Here is a 21,304-nt window from a genome sequence, read left to right on the forward strand (position 1 = left end):
GGTGTGACCCCCAACCATAAAATTATTTTCGTTGCTACTTCATAACTGTAATTTTGCTACTATTATGAATCGTAATGTAAATATCTGATATGCAGGATGTATTTTCATTGTTACAAATTGAACATAATTAAAGCATAGTGATTAATCACAAAAACAATATGTAATTATATGTGTTTTCCGATGGTCTTAGGCGACCCCTGTGAAAGGGTCGTTCCACCCCCAAAGTGGTCGCGACCCACAGGTTGAGAACCGTTGATCTAAGGAAACCAGGTATTATAAGTGGATAACTGTTTGATGACCTTAATTCAGAAACTTGTGGTACAGAGAATTTCGTATAGGTTTCTTTAAAAAAAAATTTAAAAAATTATACTTTTGATAATGAGAATTATTCTAGTTTGTATTTTTAATTAAAAAAATTGTTTTTCTAGTTCCTTGGTATATAAGATTGCACACTTAAATTTCTTTTATCCAGAGAGCTTAGTATAATAAAAGCAGTTTAAGTTTATCCATAATGATAAATTATTATTTATCATTTCAGGAAATTGCAAGACCTAATAAGGCTGAAGGAGAAACAGAAACATCAAATTCTGAAAGGTAAATAAATATAAGGAAAAACTGAATCTCAAATCCAAGTATGAGTATAAAATGACATTTGAGTTGTATTAGTGTAGTTAAACAGAGGAGTATTTAAATACTTGTATATGTTGTTGTTTTTAATAATGACTTTTAATTAAAATAAATTTTTGAAATCTTAATACAGCAAAATTATATTACAGATCCCTAATTTTGAAATACTTTTATACATGTAGAGTATAAAGTTGTTAAAATTTTTTAAAGTACTTACTAGTAAGTAAAATTTAACAGATTTTTATTGACCCTATTAAACGAAAACAGTTACAATTAGCTACAAGTTACAACATGGGGACAATTATCACAAATAGGTAATTTTGAAATCCTTTTTTAAAAAGTATTTTCAAAAAGCTTTAAAGCTACTTATTTATGTGGTGGCATCTCAGCTTAAAGTTTCAAAATTTAGAAATTGGTTTTTAAAAATTTAATGCTCAGGTAGAACACTAAAGAACACAAGACACCCTCCAGTTCCCTTTCCCATCAGATCTGAACACCGATCTTGGTGGTCGTAGAGGAGGAAAAGTAATAGTGAAGCTGGCCTCACAGTGCTTACAGTCTGTGGGCTAGTTTCAAACAAGGTATAAAAAAAAAAAAAAAAAAAAAAAAAGAACACAAGACATTCACAATCTTTTAGTAAAAGAATTCCAACTTTCTAATTAGAACTCTTTCCAGATGAAGATAATCTTATTATACCTTTTGAATTAAATAATTTCTCCATTTTTATCTTTCTACTGTATATTTTACAGTAGGTTGCTTGTTAATCTCATGAGATTAATTAATCTGTTGCTCTTAAAAAACAAATTATGGAGTAAGGTTTTATGAAAGGTCTTAACTTAGACTTAACTTAGCATTTTTCATAGAATCCTGGAAGGAAGGGAGAAGAGTTTAGAGGGAAAAAGCAGACTAGTCACTTCTGAATTACTTAACATTTTTTATAAATTGTAGTTAGTCCAATAAGAGCTGAACAAAAATAACAATTATACGACTCTAAATGAGGAAAATAAAATTTTTTTCAGATGATGTAATTGACGTATAAGAAACAAAAAAGTGAGCTAATATTCTTTTCTATATACCAATAACATCTTTTCTATATACCAGTTATAAAATATAATGGACAAAAGAGTTAATTCACAATATTAACAAAAATGAGAAATGTGTAAGATCTAAATAAAAAACAAAAATTTACTGAGATAGAAAATAATATATTAATAACTTGCATGATAGGCCATGTGCAAATTAAGTTATGGGTTTAGTGAACATTTAGTTAAAAATTCCAATGACATTTGGTTTGGAAACTGACAAAGTTTAAGGTTCCGATTTTTTTATTTATTAATACCATGCTTTATTTAATTACTAGAGGCCCGGTGCACAAAAATTTGTGCACTGGGGGGGTCCTCAGCCCGGCCTGTGCCCTCTCGCAGTCTGGAACCCCTTGGGGGATGACCACCTGCTGGCTTAGGCCCACTTCCCAGGGGATTGGGCCTAAGCTGCCCATCAGACATCCCTCTGGCAGCCCAGCAGCCCTCGGGGGATGTCCACTTGCCAGCGGGGAGCAGACCTAAGCTGCAGTCGGACATCCTTAGCGCTGCTGAGGAGGCAGGAGAGGCTCCCACCACCACCGCTGTACTGTCAGCCATCAGACTGGCTTGTGGCTGAGCAGAGTTCCCCCATGTGGAAGCGCCCTAACCACCAGAGGGCAGCTCTTGCATTGAGCGTCTGCCCCCTGGTGGTCAGTGTGTGTCATAGTGACCAGTCATTCCCAGTCTTTCTGCTGTTAGGGTCAGTTTGCATATTACCCTGTTACTATATAGGATACAGGCCTGGTGCACAGGTGGGGGCCAGTTGGTTTGCCCTGAAGGACGTCCTGGATCAAGGTGGGGGTCCCGCTTGGGTGCCTGGCCAGCCTGGATGATGGGATGATGGCTGTTTGCAGCTGGTCACACCCCCTTCAGGGTGGGGGCCCCCACTGGGGTGCCTGGCCAGCCTGGATGAGGGGCTGATGGCTGTTTGCAGCTGGTCACACCCCCTTTAGGGTGGGGGTCCCCACTGGGGTGCCTGGCCAATCTGGATGAGGGGCTGAGGGTCATTTTCAGGCTGGCCGGCAACTGAAGCTCCCAGCCTCCTTTTTTTTTTTATTCTGGGATTTATTTACCTTCTATAATTGAAACTTTGTTGCCGTCACTGGCATTCCCAGCTCTGAGGCTGCGGCTGGCTGAAAGCAGGTATCTGGTGTTTGTTTGGCTTCTATAATTGAAACTTTGTTGCTTTCGGAGCTTAGAGCAGACCGCGGCAGGTGGGGAACCTTGGCTTCCTCCATCACTGGAGCAAGCAAACCTCCTGCTCGCTTCAGCTGCGTGGCTGCCAGCCGCCATCTTGGTTGGTAGTTAATTTGCATATCTTGCTCATTAGCCAATGGGAAGTGTAGTTGAGGTACGGTTAATTACCCTTTTTGTCTTTTATTAGGTAGGATTGCCCTGTTGTTAGATATTAAGGTTGTTTCTGTATTCACTATTGCAACATTATTTTAATGGACATCCGTGTACAAATATCCTTTACATTTTTAAATGATTAAATTTAGGAAGAAGAGCAGTATAATGAAGGCAGTTTGCTCTATTAAATAACAAAGCACATTGTAAAATGTATAATTGTTAAGATTATGTAGTATTGGCTCAAGAATAGTGTAAAGACAGATCAGAGCAAAATGCATTGCAGAGAATACTATAAATACTATTATAAATACTATAAATACTATTTAGTAAATAATAAATATTTGATACCATTGGTTTGATATTTGTCATTTCATTAGGGAAAAGTCTAAACTCTGGGTAGATTTATGTAAGAAATAAGACTTGTGTTATCATAAATTAATTCTCACTAAAATAAACATTGTTACATCTAGATAAGGGGCTAGAGATACTCTTAGAAGTCTTTTGTTTCTAATGTTTTATTATTTACTAGAATCTAGTGGTCGGCAAACTCATTAGTCAACAGAGCCAAATATCAACAGTACAACAATTGAAATTTCTTTTGAGAGCCAAATTTTTTAAACTTAAACTATATAGGTAGGTACATTGTTATTAACTTAATTAGGGTACTCCTAAAGCTTAGGAAGAGCCACACTCAAGGGGCCAAAGAGCCGCATGTGGCTCGTCAGCTGCAGTTTGCCGACCGCAGTACTAGATAGTTTCTATTAACACATCAAGGTAAAAGTAAAGACATAGACACAGACTCTAACATATACATATACAAACATGAACACACACCTATGAATATTATGCATGCATATTTACATATATTTTTTCAGGCATATTTTTGTGTTTTCTTTAATTAGATTGTTAAAAATTAGGAAAATATTTGTGAATGCTTATTAGATTTTGCATAGGGAAAGACACTATAACCATAAGAGGACATATAAATCATAAAAGGAAAATAGCTATTTTTACATATATATTTCTTTCTTATTTAAAGTACTCTTAGAAATTAATAAGAAAACTTAAATTTTAACTAAAAACAGGCAAGGATGATAACAAATGAAAATGATAACCAGGACTAAACCCAGTTGATAGACTCTACAGGTCTATTTTTAATATGTGATTCTGGAGTTTTTCATTCTTGTCTCAGAAAATGGCCATCTCCTAAATTGTAACGTGGCAAGTACCGTGAACCTGTTTTGTTTTGTTTTTTTCCTCCTTTTTGGTAGGCAAGTGGGCCTTGGCTTTGGGGAAAAAAAAATTTAGAGCATGTCTTTATTATGATAATGTTAAAAAACATTGTATTATGAAGCAATAGGTAATAAATGGCCTTATTTTTTCAGTAAACATGATAAAGCTTCTTCAGAGGAAAAAAGTGGATGTGATGCAAATGCATTTGAAGGCTCATCAGCAACAAAAAGTGAAGAAAGCACAATAATTTCAGATAAGGAAAACAATACCTGTCTTGAAGACAAAGAAACTGGCTCAAAGACTATCTTCAGTTATGTTTCAAATATTGGTAAAGATAAAGTGGAAAAGGAAAACCAAATAGAGAACATTGATCAGGAAACGGAGTTGAAGATGTGCCAAAGTTCAGAAAACATAATTTCATGTGATCAGATTAAAGATCAAAGCTCCAATGAAGCTAGGTTTTCTTCGAAGAATATTAAGGATTTGCAGTTAGCATCTGGTGATGTGAGCATTGATCAGTTTTTGAGAAAAAGAGATGAACCTGAATCTGTTAGTTCTGATGTCAGTGAGCAAGGCAGTATTCATCTGGAACCTTTGACTCCATCGGAGGTACTTGAGTATGAAGCAACAGAAATTCTTCAGAAAGGTAGTGGTGATTCTTCAGCCAAGTCTGATGAAGTAGTGCCTGATCAAAAAGATGATGTTCCTGAAGAAAATAGCCCTAGCACAACAGAGACAACAGTAGACCTGGCAGATGAAAAAGAAAGAAGTTGAAATTAGTTGTCATTCTCAGTTTTAGTGTATCAGTGGTAAGAGCATTCAGATCAGTGCTACCAGGTGAGCTCAGTGGTGCTGTTGTAGAGCTCAGAAATAGAAAAATGTGAGGAGGTCATTTATACACTTTGTATGTTCAACCTAGGTCATTACAGAAATCAGTTGAATAATAGCATGATTAGTATGAATTTCCAAGAGGTTTTAAAACATAAATAGAAAAGCTTCATTTTAACAGTTCTCAAGGAAATGGAACTTGGTTGCCAGTATGAATTGATTATTAGAATATTATTTATGTTTATAAAGCAGTGAAACTTCCATCAATCCTAAGCTAAAAATCCTTATTACCTTTATATTCTTCTCAATTAACTTAAAAGAAGAAATTTGGAAACCATATATCTTTTGGGAATTTTTAGATAATGACTAATTGGCATTGTTAATAAAGCTTTATTTGGAGTATGATGCTGGTAAATGCGTAGAGTGTGAAATTAATGAATCTATTGAGAATTTTGATACACATAAACTTAATTTTGGATGTAATGTAACATTCCAGACTGTCAGAAGCATGTAAACAGAATATTTGAATCTGTGTACCTCCATACATGTGTTAGTCTGCCAGGCTATAAGCTTACCTTAATTAAACTTTCAGTGAAAGTGAAATTATTAAAACATAAATTTATATTTGTGTTTTTTGTCAGTGTGAGCTGTGCAGAAATCCCTTGATGTGCTAGTTGTACAAAGTAGAAACCCACTGTTAAAACTCCTGTAGTTATGTTTTTAACATTGTTTTAATGATCTTTAGAAATAGACCCATAAAAATGGTCTGGAAACCAAACCAAAGTATGGAATAATGTAGATATTGTAAAGCAGTCAACTGAAAACATGTCCTGGCATGAATCCAGCCATGTTTAAGTGACATTTTCTTTAATTGTAAAATAGAAACTTAAAATGGGACCTAAAGCAGTGATGTAAAAAATTGTTTGGGGGATATTTAGTCTAATTTATCCATAAGATGGCTGCTAAGTTGATTTCTCAGTTGTTTTTAATCATCTAGAAATAATAGATTTAGAAATGAGTAAATAAACAACCGTAGTTTGCTTTGAAGTACTAATAAACTTTTATTTAAAATGCTACATTTTTACTTCTTACAATGTGCTTTGAATCCTTAAATTTTGTTTCACTGAATGTTCAATGTTTTAAATGTCTGTTAAAATCCTGATGTATATAGTAGTTTTTGAGTAAATATTTGCAATAAAAATATGTACCTGAAAAATTTTATTTTTCAGAAAACTGCTTGAGTCAGTTTACCTTTGGTGCCTTTACAAACTATATTTGTTTAAGGAATTTTCATGTTAAAGTTAGTGGTACAATTTCATTCTATATTCTTTACTTGGTGTATGATATATCATAAATTAGTACTTAAAGTATAGGGGAAAAATACTGCTTATATTTACAGAGAATGGATTTGTTTGCTAAATCCTTTCACTTCAAGAGATATATAATTTAATATTATAGTTTTCTGTTTGCTCAGTACATTAAAGAGGCTAAATGGGCAAAATATATTATCAACGTATTTTCTTGAATATTTGGCGGGTAGGAGTGTAAATATTTTCATTTTTTCTGCACCCAAGAAAAAATAGGGAGAAAAGGACCCATTAACTGTCACCCTTAACCTTGTTTAAACATAAATCTATATAGTGGAAAAGATTTGGGGAGTAATTTAAATCGTAGAAGAGCAGGGAGTAGAGAAAAGTCTATATAAGGACCACTTTCTAAATGTCATTCAGTTAGTTAGTTGCCAAGCCTATGCTAGAAAATCCTTGCACCCTGTACCAAATAAGTCCAAATGACGCTATAATCCAATTTAAAAAATGGGCAAAGGATCTGAATAGACACTTCTCCAAAGAGGACATACAGATGACCAATAGACATATGAAAAGATGCTCAACATCATTAATCAGAAAAATGCAAATTAATACCACAATGAGATATCACCTCACCTGTCAGAATGGCTATCATCAATAAATCAACACGTGTTGGCAAAGATGTGGAGAAAAGGGAACCCTTATGCACTGTCGGTAGGAATGCAGTTTGGTGCAGCCACTGTGGAAAGCAGTATGGAGTTACTTCAAACAATTCAAAATAGAACTGCTTAATGGCATACTGTTTTTATTACCAGAGCTTGTAATACAGTTTGAAATTGGAGTTTGATATCTCCAGCTTTTGTTTCTCAAGATTGCTTTGGCAATCAGAGTTGGGGTTTTTTGGCCATTCGGGCACACCAACCTCTTTTTAAAAATGGCTTCTCCTAAATATTACAGTAAAACATGCTGTTTGTGGAGAATTTGGGAACTATGTAGTTTTAAACTTTTGAAATATTTTATTTTACCCACTGACTTAAAAACATTTTTAATTGCTCTAATTACGTCAAGGACTAACAAACTGTGACTCACAGTTGGCCACCATTTTCTAAACAAAATTTTATTAGAAAAGAGGCATGTCATTTGTTTATATATGGTCTGTTGTAGCCTTTGCACTACAACAGCACATTGTGCATGACGGACACCATGTGGCCCACAAGCCTAAAGAGTTACAATCTGGCACTATAAGAAAAAGTTTGCCAACACCGGTCCTTTATTTTTATATGGGCCTAACATAATTTTATAACTGTTCTTTTATTTTCAGTGTCACAGACACTACAGTGAAACTCTTAGTTCATAAATTTTGGTTCACATGATACTTATAAGTAGAAAGCCTCTTGTCCCAACATGAACTTATAAGAATTGTTTGTTTCTCTAGATTTTTTTTTTACTCTTCAAACAAAATCAATTTTTTAAAAAACAATGTGATTTTTATTTCTGTTTTTCACCAAATACTTTTTTTTAAATATATTTTATTCATTTTTTTTACAGAGAGGAAGGGAGAGAGAGAGAGAGAGAGAGAGAGAGAGAGAGTTAGAAACATCGATGAGAGAGAAACATCGATCAGCTGCCTCCTGCACATCTCCCACTGGGGATGTGCCCGCAACCCAGGTACATGCCCCAGACCAGAATCGAACCTGGGACCCTTCAGTCCGCAGGCCGACGCTCTATCCACTGAGCCAAACCGGTCTCGGCACCAAATATTTCTAGTATGAGACCATATGATTATTCCAGGCTGCTGAGTTGTGTGTGAGAGCAACTTCTGGTTGGAGAATTTAATTGTTGACCTGAGACTTCAGAAGCCCCCTTCCCAAGTGGCATGGCGACTTACTACATTTGAGGTTGGGATGCTCCATCAGTTCCCTAGTGAGTGTGATCAGGACTTCCGTGTTCATTCACATGGACATGTAAATAAGGATTTTTGAGGGAGAAATAAGCATTTTTATTTTAATCTGCTGCAGTTAGGAAGTTTTTGTTTCTACAACATAATATAATCTATCCTGGCTGATACAGGAACTAATCCTGAAAGTAGAATGCTTCCATTTAAAAAAAAAAAACCCACAGAAAAACACTAAATTAAATGATATTGCACTGGCTTTGGAGACAGATGACGGGGCTGCCTAATATAATCCACATTCTGCTGTGGATAAAGATTTGGTAAACTTGCCTCCAATATTCAGAAGACAAATAATACACTTAATAAAGTTGTATCTCTAGGAAGTTCGGATGACAAAATGGTGGTAGTATGTTTTGTTTACATATTAGCTGCATTTGACAAGGTATTTTAGAAAGAAGTGAACTCAGATGAGAAATTGCAGGATTGCAAATGGGAACAAAAGTCCAGAAATTCAGATTCTTGCAGGGTTGGGAGAGGCAACAACTTCTTATCCCCAACTAGTAAAAAGAGAAAGATTTTAAGTCACTAAGCTTAACTAAACAAAGAATACAGTCATTACATTAATTGTTTAAACTTATAATTAAGTTAGGTTAAACTTCTAATAGTGTTTCTATGTGGAAATACCTTAACAGAATCTCTTGGGAAATTTATATATTTTTCTAAATCTCAAGTCAAATCAGTCAAAAAAACTGGTGAAACAGGAAAAAATACTATAACTCTCTTGTGAGAATTAAAGCATAGTAATCAATTTAGAGCCATTATCTGTTTGACGGAATCCACTGAAGTCAACCCCAGAGTAAAGGAGGGAATGCTAATATAAGGAATCCAAGAGTAAAGGCAGCATTTCCAGGAAATGGACCAGGAGCACGTAAAAGAGAAGTGGTCACGATCTAATCACTCAGTCTTCCTTGAGGCTATTGCCATGTTATACTAGTAAGTGCATGTTCATGTACCTGTCTGCAGCTAACTGTCATTCTTTAAAAGTAAAATAAGTGTTAGAAGGTTTATATGCATATTGTACTCTATACAAATTCTATCAGTGGTGTTCCCAAAAGAATTACACATATGGAAACAAAATAATTCCTAAAATTGGCAATTTGACTTGTGATTCTGCATGGTGCTGTTATCCTCGATAGGAGATCCAAATGTAACAACATTACAGTAGTCTCCTCCACCTCTTATCTACGGTTTATGTTACCTGTGGTCAGCAGCAATCCAAAATATTAAAGGGAAAATTCTGGAAATAAACAATTTATAAGTTTTAACAAATTGTGTGCTATTCTGAATAGTGTGATGAAATCTTGTGCCATGCTGCTCTGTCCCATCCAGGGCATGAATCATCCCTTTCTCCAGAGTACCCACATTAGTATATCTGCCCATTAGTCCCTTAGTATTTGTTATTAGATCGACGCTTGCAATATCCCAGTGCTTGTGTTCAAGTAACCCTTATTTTACTTAATGGCTCCAAAGTGCAAGAATAGTGATGCTGGCAATTTGGATATACCAAAGAGAAAGCATAAAGTGTTTCCTTTAACTGAAAAGGTATACATGCATAGGAAAAAACATAATAGTACTGTAATACATAGAGTTTGGAACTACCTGAGGTTTCAGGCATCTACTGAAGGTCTTGGAATGTATCCTCCTCAGATAAGGGGCGGCGGAGGACTAGTATATTAAAATACTATCAAATAAATTTGTTGGCATTTCCCAGTGTATGATTATTTGCCAAAGGTTACTGTTCCTTGCAAATATTTTAACAAGAAAAGAAGTAAATGTAGAACATTCTGAAATGAAATCAGAAACTAATCTAAACTTTAAATTAACAAAAGCAATAGCATTTTCAACTAGGAAGTTAAAATCAGGGCAAATAGACAATACTTTCATCAGCAAAAAAGGGAGAGTTTCTATGAAGTCATACATTACCTAATGCAAACTTGAAGATGTTTATTGACAGGTCTAATTATTTGACTAATGCAAAAATGAGAGAGTTTTCTATGTCTGAAATATTTGTTACAAAGTAAAGATAAAGACTATCAGCACGATTAGTCCATTGTGTGATTTTAAATTTCATTTTAAGAATAACTTAAATATTGGTGTTACTTCCAATTTTTAAAATGATTTTTATTTGAGATATGTAATAATGTTACTTCATATAATGTTTTCTGTTATCAGACATCTTTATCAGGTAGAGATAATGATATTGAAATATATAATCTTTTTTTATGTTTTTATTGATTTTGAGAAAGGAAGGGAGAGGAAGAGAGCTAGAAACATCAATGATGAGAGAGAATCATTGATCAGCTGCCTCCTGCATGCCCCCTACTGAAAATCCAGCTGCAACTCTGGCATGTGCCCTGACCAGGAATGGAACCCTGACCTCCTGGTTCATGGGTGGATGCTCAACCACTGTGCCACACTGGCCTGGCTGAAAATATATAATCTTAAACTTATGGACCTTGGGTTTTATGAATTTGACCCCAAAGGCAAAGGAAGTAAAGGCAAAAATAAGTGAATGAACTTCATCAAATTAAAAAACTTCTGCACAGCTAAAGAAGCCACCAAGAAAACAATAAGGCAATGAATGGGAGAAGATATTTATAAACAACAGCTCCAACAAGGGGTTAATATCCAAAATATATAAAGAATTCATACAACTTAACAACAATCCCAGTAAAACATGGGGAGAGGACCTAAACAGACACTTCTCCCAAGAAGACATACAAATGGCCAACAGATATATGGAAAGATGCACAATTTTACTAGCTATTAGAGAAATACAAATAAAAACTACAGTGAGATACCGCCTCACACCTGTTAAAATGGCTATTATCAACAAGACAATAAGTGTTGGAGAGACTGGAGAAAAAGGAACCCTCATCACTGCTGGTGGGACTGTAAACTGTACAGCCACTATGGAAAATAGGATGGAGGTTCCTCAAAAAAAAATAGAGTTACCATATGCTCCAGCAATCCCTCTTCTGGGTATGTACCCCAAATATTTGAAAACGTTTATTAAAAAGGATATATGCAACCCTATGTTCGCTGCAGCATTATTCTTGGTGGTCAAGACATGGAAACAACCAAAGTGCCCTTCAATAGAGGATTGGATAAAGAAGATGTGGTGCAGCTCTGTTTAGGTGGCTCAGTTGGTTGGAGCATCGCCCCGTACACCAAAAGGGCTAGGTCACCTACATTAATGTCTCTCTCTCCTTCTCCCTCTCCTTCTATCTCTATCTCTTCTCTCCCTCTCCCTTCCTCTTTCTCTAAAATCAATGAAAATACATCCTTGGGTGAGGATTTTAAAAAAGATGTACAATGGAATACTACTCGGCCATCAGAAAAGATTAAATCCTGCCATTTGCAACAGCATAGATGGATCTGGAGAATATCATGCTAAGCAAAATAAGTCAGTCAGAGAAAGCTAAGAACTATATGATTTCACTCATGTGTGTTATAAAACTGAAACTTAAAGACACTAGTATGGTGGTTTCAAAAGGAAAGAGTGGTGGTCATGGTGGTGGTAGTGGTGGTGGGGGTGGTGGTGATGGTGGGTAGTAAAGGGAGTTAAATATGGTGACAGAAGATGATTTGACTCTGAATGGTGGGCACACAATGTAATATACAGATCATGTATCTGAAATGTACACTTAAAACCTGTATAATCTTTATAATCAGTGTCACCCCAATAAATGTAATTTTAAAAGAAATATATAATCTTGTGAATACTAAAGAAATTATCTTTTTAAAATTTCTGAAATAGTATAACAAAAATGATTAGGTGTTTATTATGGTCACTCACAACTGTTTAAAAATGCATTAAGTATAGTGTTATAAATAATACACAATGATGATACTGTATAATTAGGGTATTCCTGAAAATTCCAAGGAATTTTGATTCCTCATTCTCACATCCTAAATAGTAATATGTGTTAGAAATTGGAAACGTCAATACCCAGTAAATCTATTCGGATAGACAAAATGGCTTAGGAAACAGGTGCTGAAGTGTCAGTCTTCTACCAATGCCCACCTGATGGGCTTAAGATACTCCAGTTAAGTGTGGGGAGGAGCTGGGGGGAACATGATTTAAAATTGAGAGTGTGACTATTGCTGACTGGAATCATATAAATAAGAAGCACAAATTTGGAGAGAGTTATACTGTCAAAGAAACTGACCTGGACTAAAAGTTTATGACTTTTTAAAATTTAGTTTTTCTTTATCTCAGAACTAGAGGCCCGGTGCACAAAAATTTGTGCACTTGGGGGGAAGGGGGGGGGTCCCTTAGCCCGACCTGTGCCCTCTCGCAGTCTGGGACCCCTCGGGAGATAACGCCCTGCTGGCTTAGGCCTGCTCCCGGGTGGCAAAGGACAGGCCCAATCCCTAGGTGCAGCCCCTGGTTGGGCTCAGAGCAGGGCTGATTGGGGAGTTGGGGCGCCGCCCCTGTCATGCACAGAGCAGGGCCGATCAGGGGTTTGGGGAACTCCGCCCTGTCACTCACAGAGTAGGGCCGATAGGGGAGTTGGGGCACTGCCCCCTGTCACAGAGCAGGGCAGATCAGGGGGTTGGGGCACCGCACTCTGTCACACTCAGGGCAGGGCCTATGGGGAGGTTATGGCTCTACCCCGTCACACACAGAGCAGGGCCCGTGGGGGGGGGGGTTGGGGCGCCGCACCCTGTCACACAGAGCCGCAGGGCAATCGGGGTTGGGGAGTTCCCCCCTATCAGGCACAGAGCAGGGCTGATCAGGGGGTTGGGGCGCCTTCCCCTGTCACAAACAGAGCAGGGCGGATAGGGAGGTTGTGGCCCCGCCCCCTGTCACACACAGAGCCGCAGGGCCATCAGGGGGTTTGGGCGCTGCCCCCTGTCACGCTGATCCCGGTGCCGGGAGGCCTCGCGGCTCCGCTGATCCCGGTGATGGGAGGCATATTATCCTTTTACTATATAGGATAGAGGCCTGGTGCACGGGTGGGGGCCGGCTGGTTTGCCCTGAAAGGTGTCCTGGATCAGGGTGGGGGTCCCCACTGGGGTGCCTGGCCAGCCTGGGTGAGGGGATGATGGCTGTTTGTAGCTGGTCACACACCCTTCAGGGTGGGGGTCCCCACTGGGGTGCCTGGCCAGTCTGGGTGAGGGGCTGAGGGCTGTTTTCAGGCTGGCGGGTGACTGAAGCTCCCAACCACTCCTTTTTTATTTTCATTTTTTTTTAATTCTGGGCCAGCTTTAGCTCTGAGGCTCCAGCTCTTAGGCCTCCGCTGCTGAGAGCAGGTTTCTGGCCTTTGTTTACCTTCTGTATTTGAAACAATGTTGCGATCCTGCTGGCTGAAGCCCCAGGACTAAAGCAGGTTTCTGGGGTTTTGTTTAGCTTCTATATTTGTAACATAGTTGCTTAGAGTTGCAGCTCAGAGGCCGGCAGCAGCAGGCGGGGAACGTTGGTTTCCTCCGTCACTGAAGCAAGCAAGCCTCATGTTCGCTTCCAGCTGCCTGGCTGCTGGCCGCCATCTTGGCTGGCAGTTAATTTGCATATCACCCTGATTAGCTAATGGGAAGGGTAGCGGTCGTACGCTAATTACCATGTTTCTCTTTTATTAGATAGGATGTTTTTATCCCAGCATCTATGGTCATACCACCCTGAACATGCCTGATATTCATTTTGTTAATACTGTTTCAGAAATTTAAAGAAAGGTAATTTCTTTAGTATAAACAAGATTATATATTTCTTTTTATTTTTGTATTACAAATAGTAGTACATATGTCTCCTTTTTTACTCCATTGGCCTCCCCACAACCTCCCCCACCCCCCTCCTGGGGAACTCATACAACTTAACAAAAGGAAGATAAACAATCCAATCAAAAAATGGGCAAAGGACCTAAATAGACACTTTTCGAAAGAGTACATACAGAGGGCCAAGAGACATATGAAAACATGCTCAAAGTCACTAATCATCCGAGAGATGCAAATCAAAACAATGAAGTACCATCTCACACCTGTCAGAATGGCTATCATCAACAAATCAACAAACGACAAGTGCTGGAGAGGATGTGGAGAAAAAGGAACACTTGTGCACTGCTGGTGGGAATGCAGACTGGTGCAGCCACTGTGGAAAACAGTATGGTGTTTCCTCAAAAAATTAAAAATGGAACTGCCATTTGACCCAGTAATATATATTTATTTTTAAATTACATTTATTGGGGTGACACTGATTAGAAAGATTATATAGGTTTCAAGTGTACATTTCTGATACATGATCTGTATCAGAAATGTTTTTTATTTAAGCTTGGTTCCTAAGTAATATTTAAACAGGATATAGAATTTTTTAAGTAGATGTTTTTCTCTCTCTGGACTTTAAGAAATGTTATGGCACTTCATTTGGTTCTCTGGTTTCTGGTAAGAAATCAGCAGTTATTTAATCATTTTTCCTCTATAACAGTGATGGCAAACCTATGACACGTGTGTCAGAGGTGACACGCGAACTCATTTTTTTGGTTGATTTTCCTTTGTTAAATGGCATTTAAATATATAAAATAAATATCAAAAATATAAATCTTTGTTTTACTATGGTTGCAAATATCAAAAAATTTCTATATGTGACACGGCACCAGAGTTAAGTTAGGGTTTTTCAAAATGCTGGCACGCTGAGCTCAAAAGGTTTGCCATCACTGCTCTATAATAAGGTGGGGGTTTTTCCTTTGTCTTTAGTTTTAAGCAGTTTGATTGTGGTGTGTTTGGTATGGATTTCTTCCTATTTAGGATTTGCTAAACTTCTTGAATTTGCTTGTTTCTGTCTTTGGCCTAATTTTGGGAGTTTTCAGCCAAGGAGAACTCTTTTTAAATTTGGGAAAAATATACATAACATAAAATTTACTATTTTAACTTTTTAAAGTGTACAACTCAGTGGCATTCAGTACATTCACGATATTGTACAACTATCACTGCTACTTATTTCCAGAACTTTTTCATCATCTAAAACAGAAACTCTTTACTCATTGGGCAATAACACCCTCCCCTAATCCCGGATAACTGCTACTTTCTATCGCTGTGAATCTGTCCATTCTAGATATCTCATTTAGGTGGAATCTAATCTAATAAAAGAGAAACATGGTAATTAGCGTACGACTGCTACCCTTTTCATTGGCTAATCAGGGTGATATGCAAATTAACTGCCAACTAAGATGGCAGTTAACTGCCAACAAGATGGCGGTTAATTTGCATATGTAGGCACAATGCAGGGAGGCGAAAGGGAAAGCAGGAAGAAGCCCCCTGTCACTGACAGTGATCGGAAACCCAGGGGGGAGCTAAGAGCCGGGAGGCAGGGCAAAGGCGGCCTTGGGGGCCGCCTTTGCCATGCCCCCCAGCCATGGTCGGAGAATCGGGCGCCTCTGCCGCCCTGGCCAGTGATAGTGGGAAGTAGGGGTGGAGCCAGCGATGGGAGCTGGGCATGGGCGAAGCTGGCAGTCCCAGGAGCTAGGGGTCCCTTGCCTGGGCCTAAAGCGGAGTCCGCAATCGCGGGGGCCGCTGCAGCTGCGGGTCCCCGCTGCCCAGGCCGGACGCCTCAGCCAGAGGCGTCTGGCCTGGGCAGGGGCGGAGCCTGCAATCGCGGGGAGCTGGGGATCCCCTGCCCAGGCTTAATGGCTCGGCCAGAGGCGTTAGGCCTGGGCAGGAACAGAGCGGGAGATCGCAGGGAGCTGGGGGTCCCCTGCCCAGGCCTAATGCCTTGGCCAGAGGCATTAGGCCTGGGCAGGGCCAGAGCCTGCAACCACGGGGAGCTGGGGGTCCCCTGCCCAGGCCTGGCACCTCTGCCGGAGGCCTCAGGCCTGGGCAAGGGGCCGATCTGATGATCGGTGATCGGAGGGTGATGAGGGTCAACTCCTCTGGCCGAGGCATCAGGCCTGGGCGGGGGGCGGAGCCAGCAATCAGAGCGGGCTGGGGGTCCCCTGCCCAGGCCTGATGCCTGGGCCAGAGGCATCAGGCCTGGGTGGGGGGCGGAGCCGGTGATTGGGGGGATATGAGGGTCCCCTTCCCCAGGCCTGAACCCTGGGTCAGAGGCGTCAGGCTTGGGCGGGGGGTGGAGCAAGCGATCAGAGGGAGATGGGGGTCCTCTGCCCAGGCATGATTCCTGGGCCAGAGGCCTCAGGCCTGGGCGGGGATCAGAGCCAGTGATGGGGGGAGATGGGGGTCCCCTGTCCAAGCCTGACACCTCTGGCAGAGGCGTCAGGCCTGGGCAAGGGGCCGATCAGGCGATCGGAGGGTGATGGGGGTCGACGCCTCTGGCCAAGGCATCAGGCCTGGGCGAGGGCGGTTCCGGTGATTGGGGGCGAGAGGGAGGTCCCCTGCCCAGGCCTGATGCCTGGGCCAGAGGCATCAGGCCTGGGCGGGGGGCAGAACCAGTGATCGGGGGGAAATGAGGGTCCCCTGCCCAGGCCTGCGATTGGAGGGTGATGGGGGTCAACGCCTGAGGGCTCCCAGTATGTGAGAGGGGGCAGGCTGGGCTGAGGGACACTCTCCCCCCCCCCCAACCCCGTGCACGAATTTCGTGCACCGGGCCCCTAGTCTACACTAATAAAAGAGAAAGATGCAAATTGACTATACCTTTGTGATGCTCACCAGCCAATCAGGAGTGAGTATGCAAATAAATCCAACAAAGATGGTGGGTTAATTTGCATATGCAGGCACTGAGCGGCCAGGGGTGGGGCAGTATACGCTTAGCTAGCCTTCCTTTGGTTTCCCACAAACTTTTCACCTGGAAATGTGGTAGAACTAGATTCTAATGGAAAATTTAGTTTCTAACTAATCAATTCATGTAAACAGTCACCTTTGTCTGTGAACCTTCTATTAATTCATTGTATATAAGCTTGAAGATTTGAGAAGTGTTTAGCCTTCAGCTGTTGAAGTATATAGTTACTTAACACTAGATTGCCCAAGGAAGTCATTTTGACTGCTTTTTAATTTCAATTAGAAAAACAATTATGTATATAAGGACACAATGTCTTAGAATTTTGTGACTTTTTGTACAACATATAAATGCATTTATTAATAATTATAGTTACCTCCCCCTCCTTCATTTCCGGTATATATATATGTGTTATACCTATATTGCCCAAAAGCAGTCATTTTGACTGCTTGGGAAATTTTAAATAATCAAATGACTCTTATTATTGAATTGAGTAAATTTCTTATATGACCAGTTCGGCTCTGTATTGAAATAACAGTTTTCATTTTTTTTTTCGATTACCGTCACATGATAACATACAAGTACATGATAAATTGTCGATACTTGATAAGTAGCAGTTGCTCAATAAGCTAAACTAGTACTTGTTATTCGAATCTTTATGCAGTGATACTTGTTCTAATAAGTTGTTTATTTTATTTCTTTTGCGCCCTAAATTCATGAAAGAAATGTCGAATAGAAGTGAGTTATTGGAAAAGCTAAGGAACATAAGTGAAGAGTGCTCTGATATTATTCTTTCACAATGCAGTCATTTTGACTGCTTTTGGGCAATATAGGTATATACTAAGTTTCAGTCTTTCTAATGTTAAATGAAGACTATTGTTGATTGGCTGACTTTTAGATTGGGCTATCATTCATTGGATAATTATTGATGTGAAGTTATTAATAAGTTAGAACATGTTTAAAACTGGTTCTGATTGTTGTTAGAACTGATAAATGACCTATCCTTTTCTAAAAATAGGAACTTTTTATTCTCATCATTTTCGTACTTCATTTTACTCATGTGTAAAATAAGTAGACCAGGGCAAATCAACATTTCTCAAAGTATACCACACTTTGGTTTTAAGGCTTCAAAAGGAATGTGAATAAGTAAGAGTTCTCTGGAAAATAAATAAGGTTCATTACATCTGGCTTAGGCAAAATACACACGTTTCTCTATTGCAGAAGTTTTTAGAGTGCTAATGTTCAAGCATGAATCTGCAACTGGGAAATACACAGTATATGGCTTTTAATAAAATTATTTGGCAGTTTATTCTCTCTTATAAATGTTTTTTATTTTTTTAGAGAGAGAGGACAGGGGGAAGAAGAGAGAAACATCCATCGGTTGCCTCCCCTACACACCCCAACTGGGAACCAAACCTGCAACCTGGGCATGTGCCCTGACAGGGAATCAAACTGGCAACCTTTTGGTACATGGGATGACACTCAGCCAACTGAGCCACACCTGCCAGGGCTGACTTTATTCTTGAGAAAATTTTTCTAGAAGTAGGGTTCCTCAAACACATTTTGATGTATATGGTTCTGGATGACCACCTAGGAGTTGGCAAACTATGATTCAAAATGGCCAAATTTGTCCTGCTGCTTGTTTTTGTACAACCTGTGAGCTAAGAATGATTGTTGCCATTTTAATAGTTGAAAAAAATCAAAAGGATTATATTTTGTGATACTTGAAAATTATTTAAAACTTAAATTTCAGTGATCTTGCATGAAGTTTCATTGCAACACAATCACACATTTGCTTATGACAGCAGAGTTGAGCAGGGGCAGCAGAGATCATAGGTAGTAGTATAGCCACCTCACACTCTGCTTGGTGCCACTGTCCATCACAATGATGCAATTATAACTGAGCAGCATTGCAGGTGTCCTGTACATTGCCACAGGGCAATGTTTTATTTTATTTCTTACTAGTGGCCTGGTGCATGAATTTGTACACATTGAAAGGAAATTAATTAGAAGAAATATTTTAATATCGCTATTCTCCCTTTCTTTATAATAGAAGTGTCAACCAAATTCACGATTGGACAATGACAGATGGAAATACGCACATGCGATTGGCGCCAGCAAGAGCTTTATATGTATTTCGCATGCGTGAATCAACTTATAGATATAGAATAAACTTGCTTAATTACACCTGCTTTCTGGTTTAGCTAAACTTTTCCCAGCCCAGTGGAGCACCCCAACTTCTCTTTCAGGTAATTGTCAGCAACACAGCAGTAAATATCAACATGAAGCCCATTATTACTGTAGATCACTCGATACCATTTCTTACTTCTTTTCAGTCGGTCAAGTTTCTAAACTTTCTAAATCCCCATTTTCCAGCTAATGAAAAGAAAATAGGATTCCATAGAGTCTCCTGTCTACCTATTCCAGGACTTCTGTGAGGATCAAATGAGATCAGGCATGGGAAAATGCTTCACAGACATTTGGTTAAAGTGTAAAATGTTTCCACCTGGCTTTAAAGCAAGTATGTTTCTGGGCTGAAGAAACTGCAAAGAGGCTAGTCATCATTAGGGAGAGGAAGCTGGGCATTGCTATGTGATGTCATTACCCAGCACCCACAGCAGCCGTTTATGGGCTGGGCTGGGCTGTGGACCGCATTTTGCGCCATGGGGTTCAGCAGCTTTGGCTGCAATTTGGTGGGCTGTTACTCCAGGGTGGTGGCAGGGCCTGTGTCCCACTTGGGGGAAGCCAAGTGTTGCTTTGTGGGCACGGTGCGTTTCTCTGTAAATGGCCAGTGCGTGTCACAGCAGCTCTTGTGTTGAGCGTCTGCCCCCTGGTGGTCAGTGTGTGTCATAGTGACCAGTCAGATGGTTGGACACTTAGCATATTAGCCTTTTATATATATAGACTAGGGGCCCGGTGCACGAAATTCGTGCACTGGGTGTGTGTGTGGGGCGGGGGGGGGAGTGTCCCTCAGCCCAGCCTGCCCCCTCTTACATACTGGGAGCCCTCAGGCGTTGACCCCCATCACCCTCCAATCACAGGATCGGCCCCTTGCTCAGGCCTGACGCCTCTGGCCTAGGCGTCGGGCCCGGGCAGCGGGGACCTGCAGTGGCAGCGGGGGGCGCTGCGATCGCGCGGGCTCCGCCCCTGCCCCTGCAGGATGCCTCTGGCTGAGGCGTCCGGCCCGGGCAGCTGGGACCCACAGCTGCAGCGGCCCCGCGATCGTGGGCTCCGCTTTAGGCCCAGGCAAGGGACCCCAAGCTCCTGGGACTTCCAGCTTCGACTGTGCCCAGCTCCCATAGCTGGCTCCACCCCTACTTCCTGCTATCACTGGCCAGGGCGGAAAAGGCACCTGATTCTCCGATCATGGCTGGGGGGCAGGGCAAAGGCGGCCCTAAAAAAGGGCCGCCTTTGCCCTGCCCCTCAGCTCTTAGCTCCCCCCTGGGTTTCCGATCACTGTCAGTGGCAGGGGGCTTCTTCCTGCTTTCCCTTTCGCCTCCCTGCATTGTGCCTACATATGCAAATTAACCGCCATCTTGTTTACAGTTAACTGCCAATCTTAGTTGGCAGTTAATTTGCATATAGCCCTGATTAGCCAATGAAAAGGGTATCGTCGTACGCCAATTACCATTTTTCTCTTTTATTAGTGTTGATTACCAGTGCATCTCCATCATGTCAACACAAGTAAGGAAGATAAAAGTGGACTCCAAATGTCATGTTTTTAAGTACAATGGAGTGTAGTGGGGCCAAAGTAGGTTTATAGTTCTACGTGAAACAGAGTTTACCCATGTATTATTTATTAATTGTATTATTTTCCAAATGAACAACTTTAAACTTACTTTTACCCCACCTTGTATTGTCAAATTAAATGGCAAATTGTTGTATTTATTATTATTAACATTATAGCTGCGTTATAATGGACCTTTGATTAATGACAAAGGTGATATTACAAATCAGAAAGGAGAGAAAGCCCATCCAGATGAAAAAATGTAAACTTGACCTTACCTCACATCACACATAAAAACAATGCAAAATGCATTATAAATCTAAGTGAAATAAAAATTTGTGAGATAATATAGAAAAATGACTTCATGACTTTGGGGAATAGAAAGTTTTCTAAAGCACTAACTATAAAGGAAGGCTAATAAATTTGAGTACATTGTAATTATGACTTATTTGTAAAAAAAGATACTACCAAAAGAGTGATAAACCAAGCCACAATTTTTTATAACTTAAATTGTCAATCCATAATAACCAAGAG

The 21,304-nt window shown here is 40.0% G+C and overlaps 1 protein-coding gene and 1 non-coding gene across 11 annotated transcripts in view; both read left to right on the forward strand.

Annotated features, from left to right (window-relative positions):
- The window catches only part of ZNF280D (zinc finger protein 280D), a 136,838-nt gene that overhangs the window by 107,463 nt on the left and 8,071 nt on the right, over positions 1–21,304 (forward strand). For 7 of the 10 annotated variants that reach the window (XM_059700057.1, XM_059700121.1, XM_059700066.1 and 4 more), the window contains 2 exons: positions 539–594; positions 4,445–6,353. In XM_059700057.1, coding sequence (XP_059556040.1) covers positions 539–594; positions 4,445–5,066 — 678 coding nt within the window. In that variant the 3' untranslated portion in view covers positions 5,067–6,353. Of the gene's footprint in view, positions 1–538; positions 595–1,646; positions 1,678–4,444; positions 6,354–21,304 lie in introns of those variants that run through there. The other 3 variants (XM_059700137.1, XM_059700130.1, XM_059700147.1) reach the window with 2 other exon arrangements.
- LOC132224868 (small nucleolar RNA SNORA61) lies at positions 1,090–1,209 on the forward strand. The gene has a single exon (XR_009450748.1). It is a non-coding gene; the product is annotated as a small nucleolar RNA SNORA61 (small nucleolar RNA).

The sequence above is a fragment of the Myotis daubentonii genome, chromosome 1 (genome assembly GCF_963259705.1).
Source record: "Myotis daubentonii chromosome 1, mMyoDau2.1, whole genome shotgun sequence".
Classification (NCBI taxonomy): domain Eukaryota; kingdom Metazoa; phylum Chordata; class Mammalia; order Chiroptera; family Vespertilionidae; genus Myotis; species Myotis daubentonii.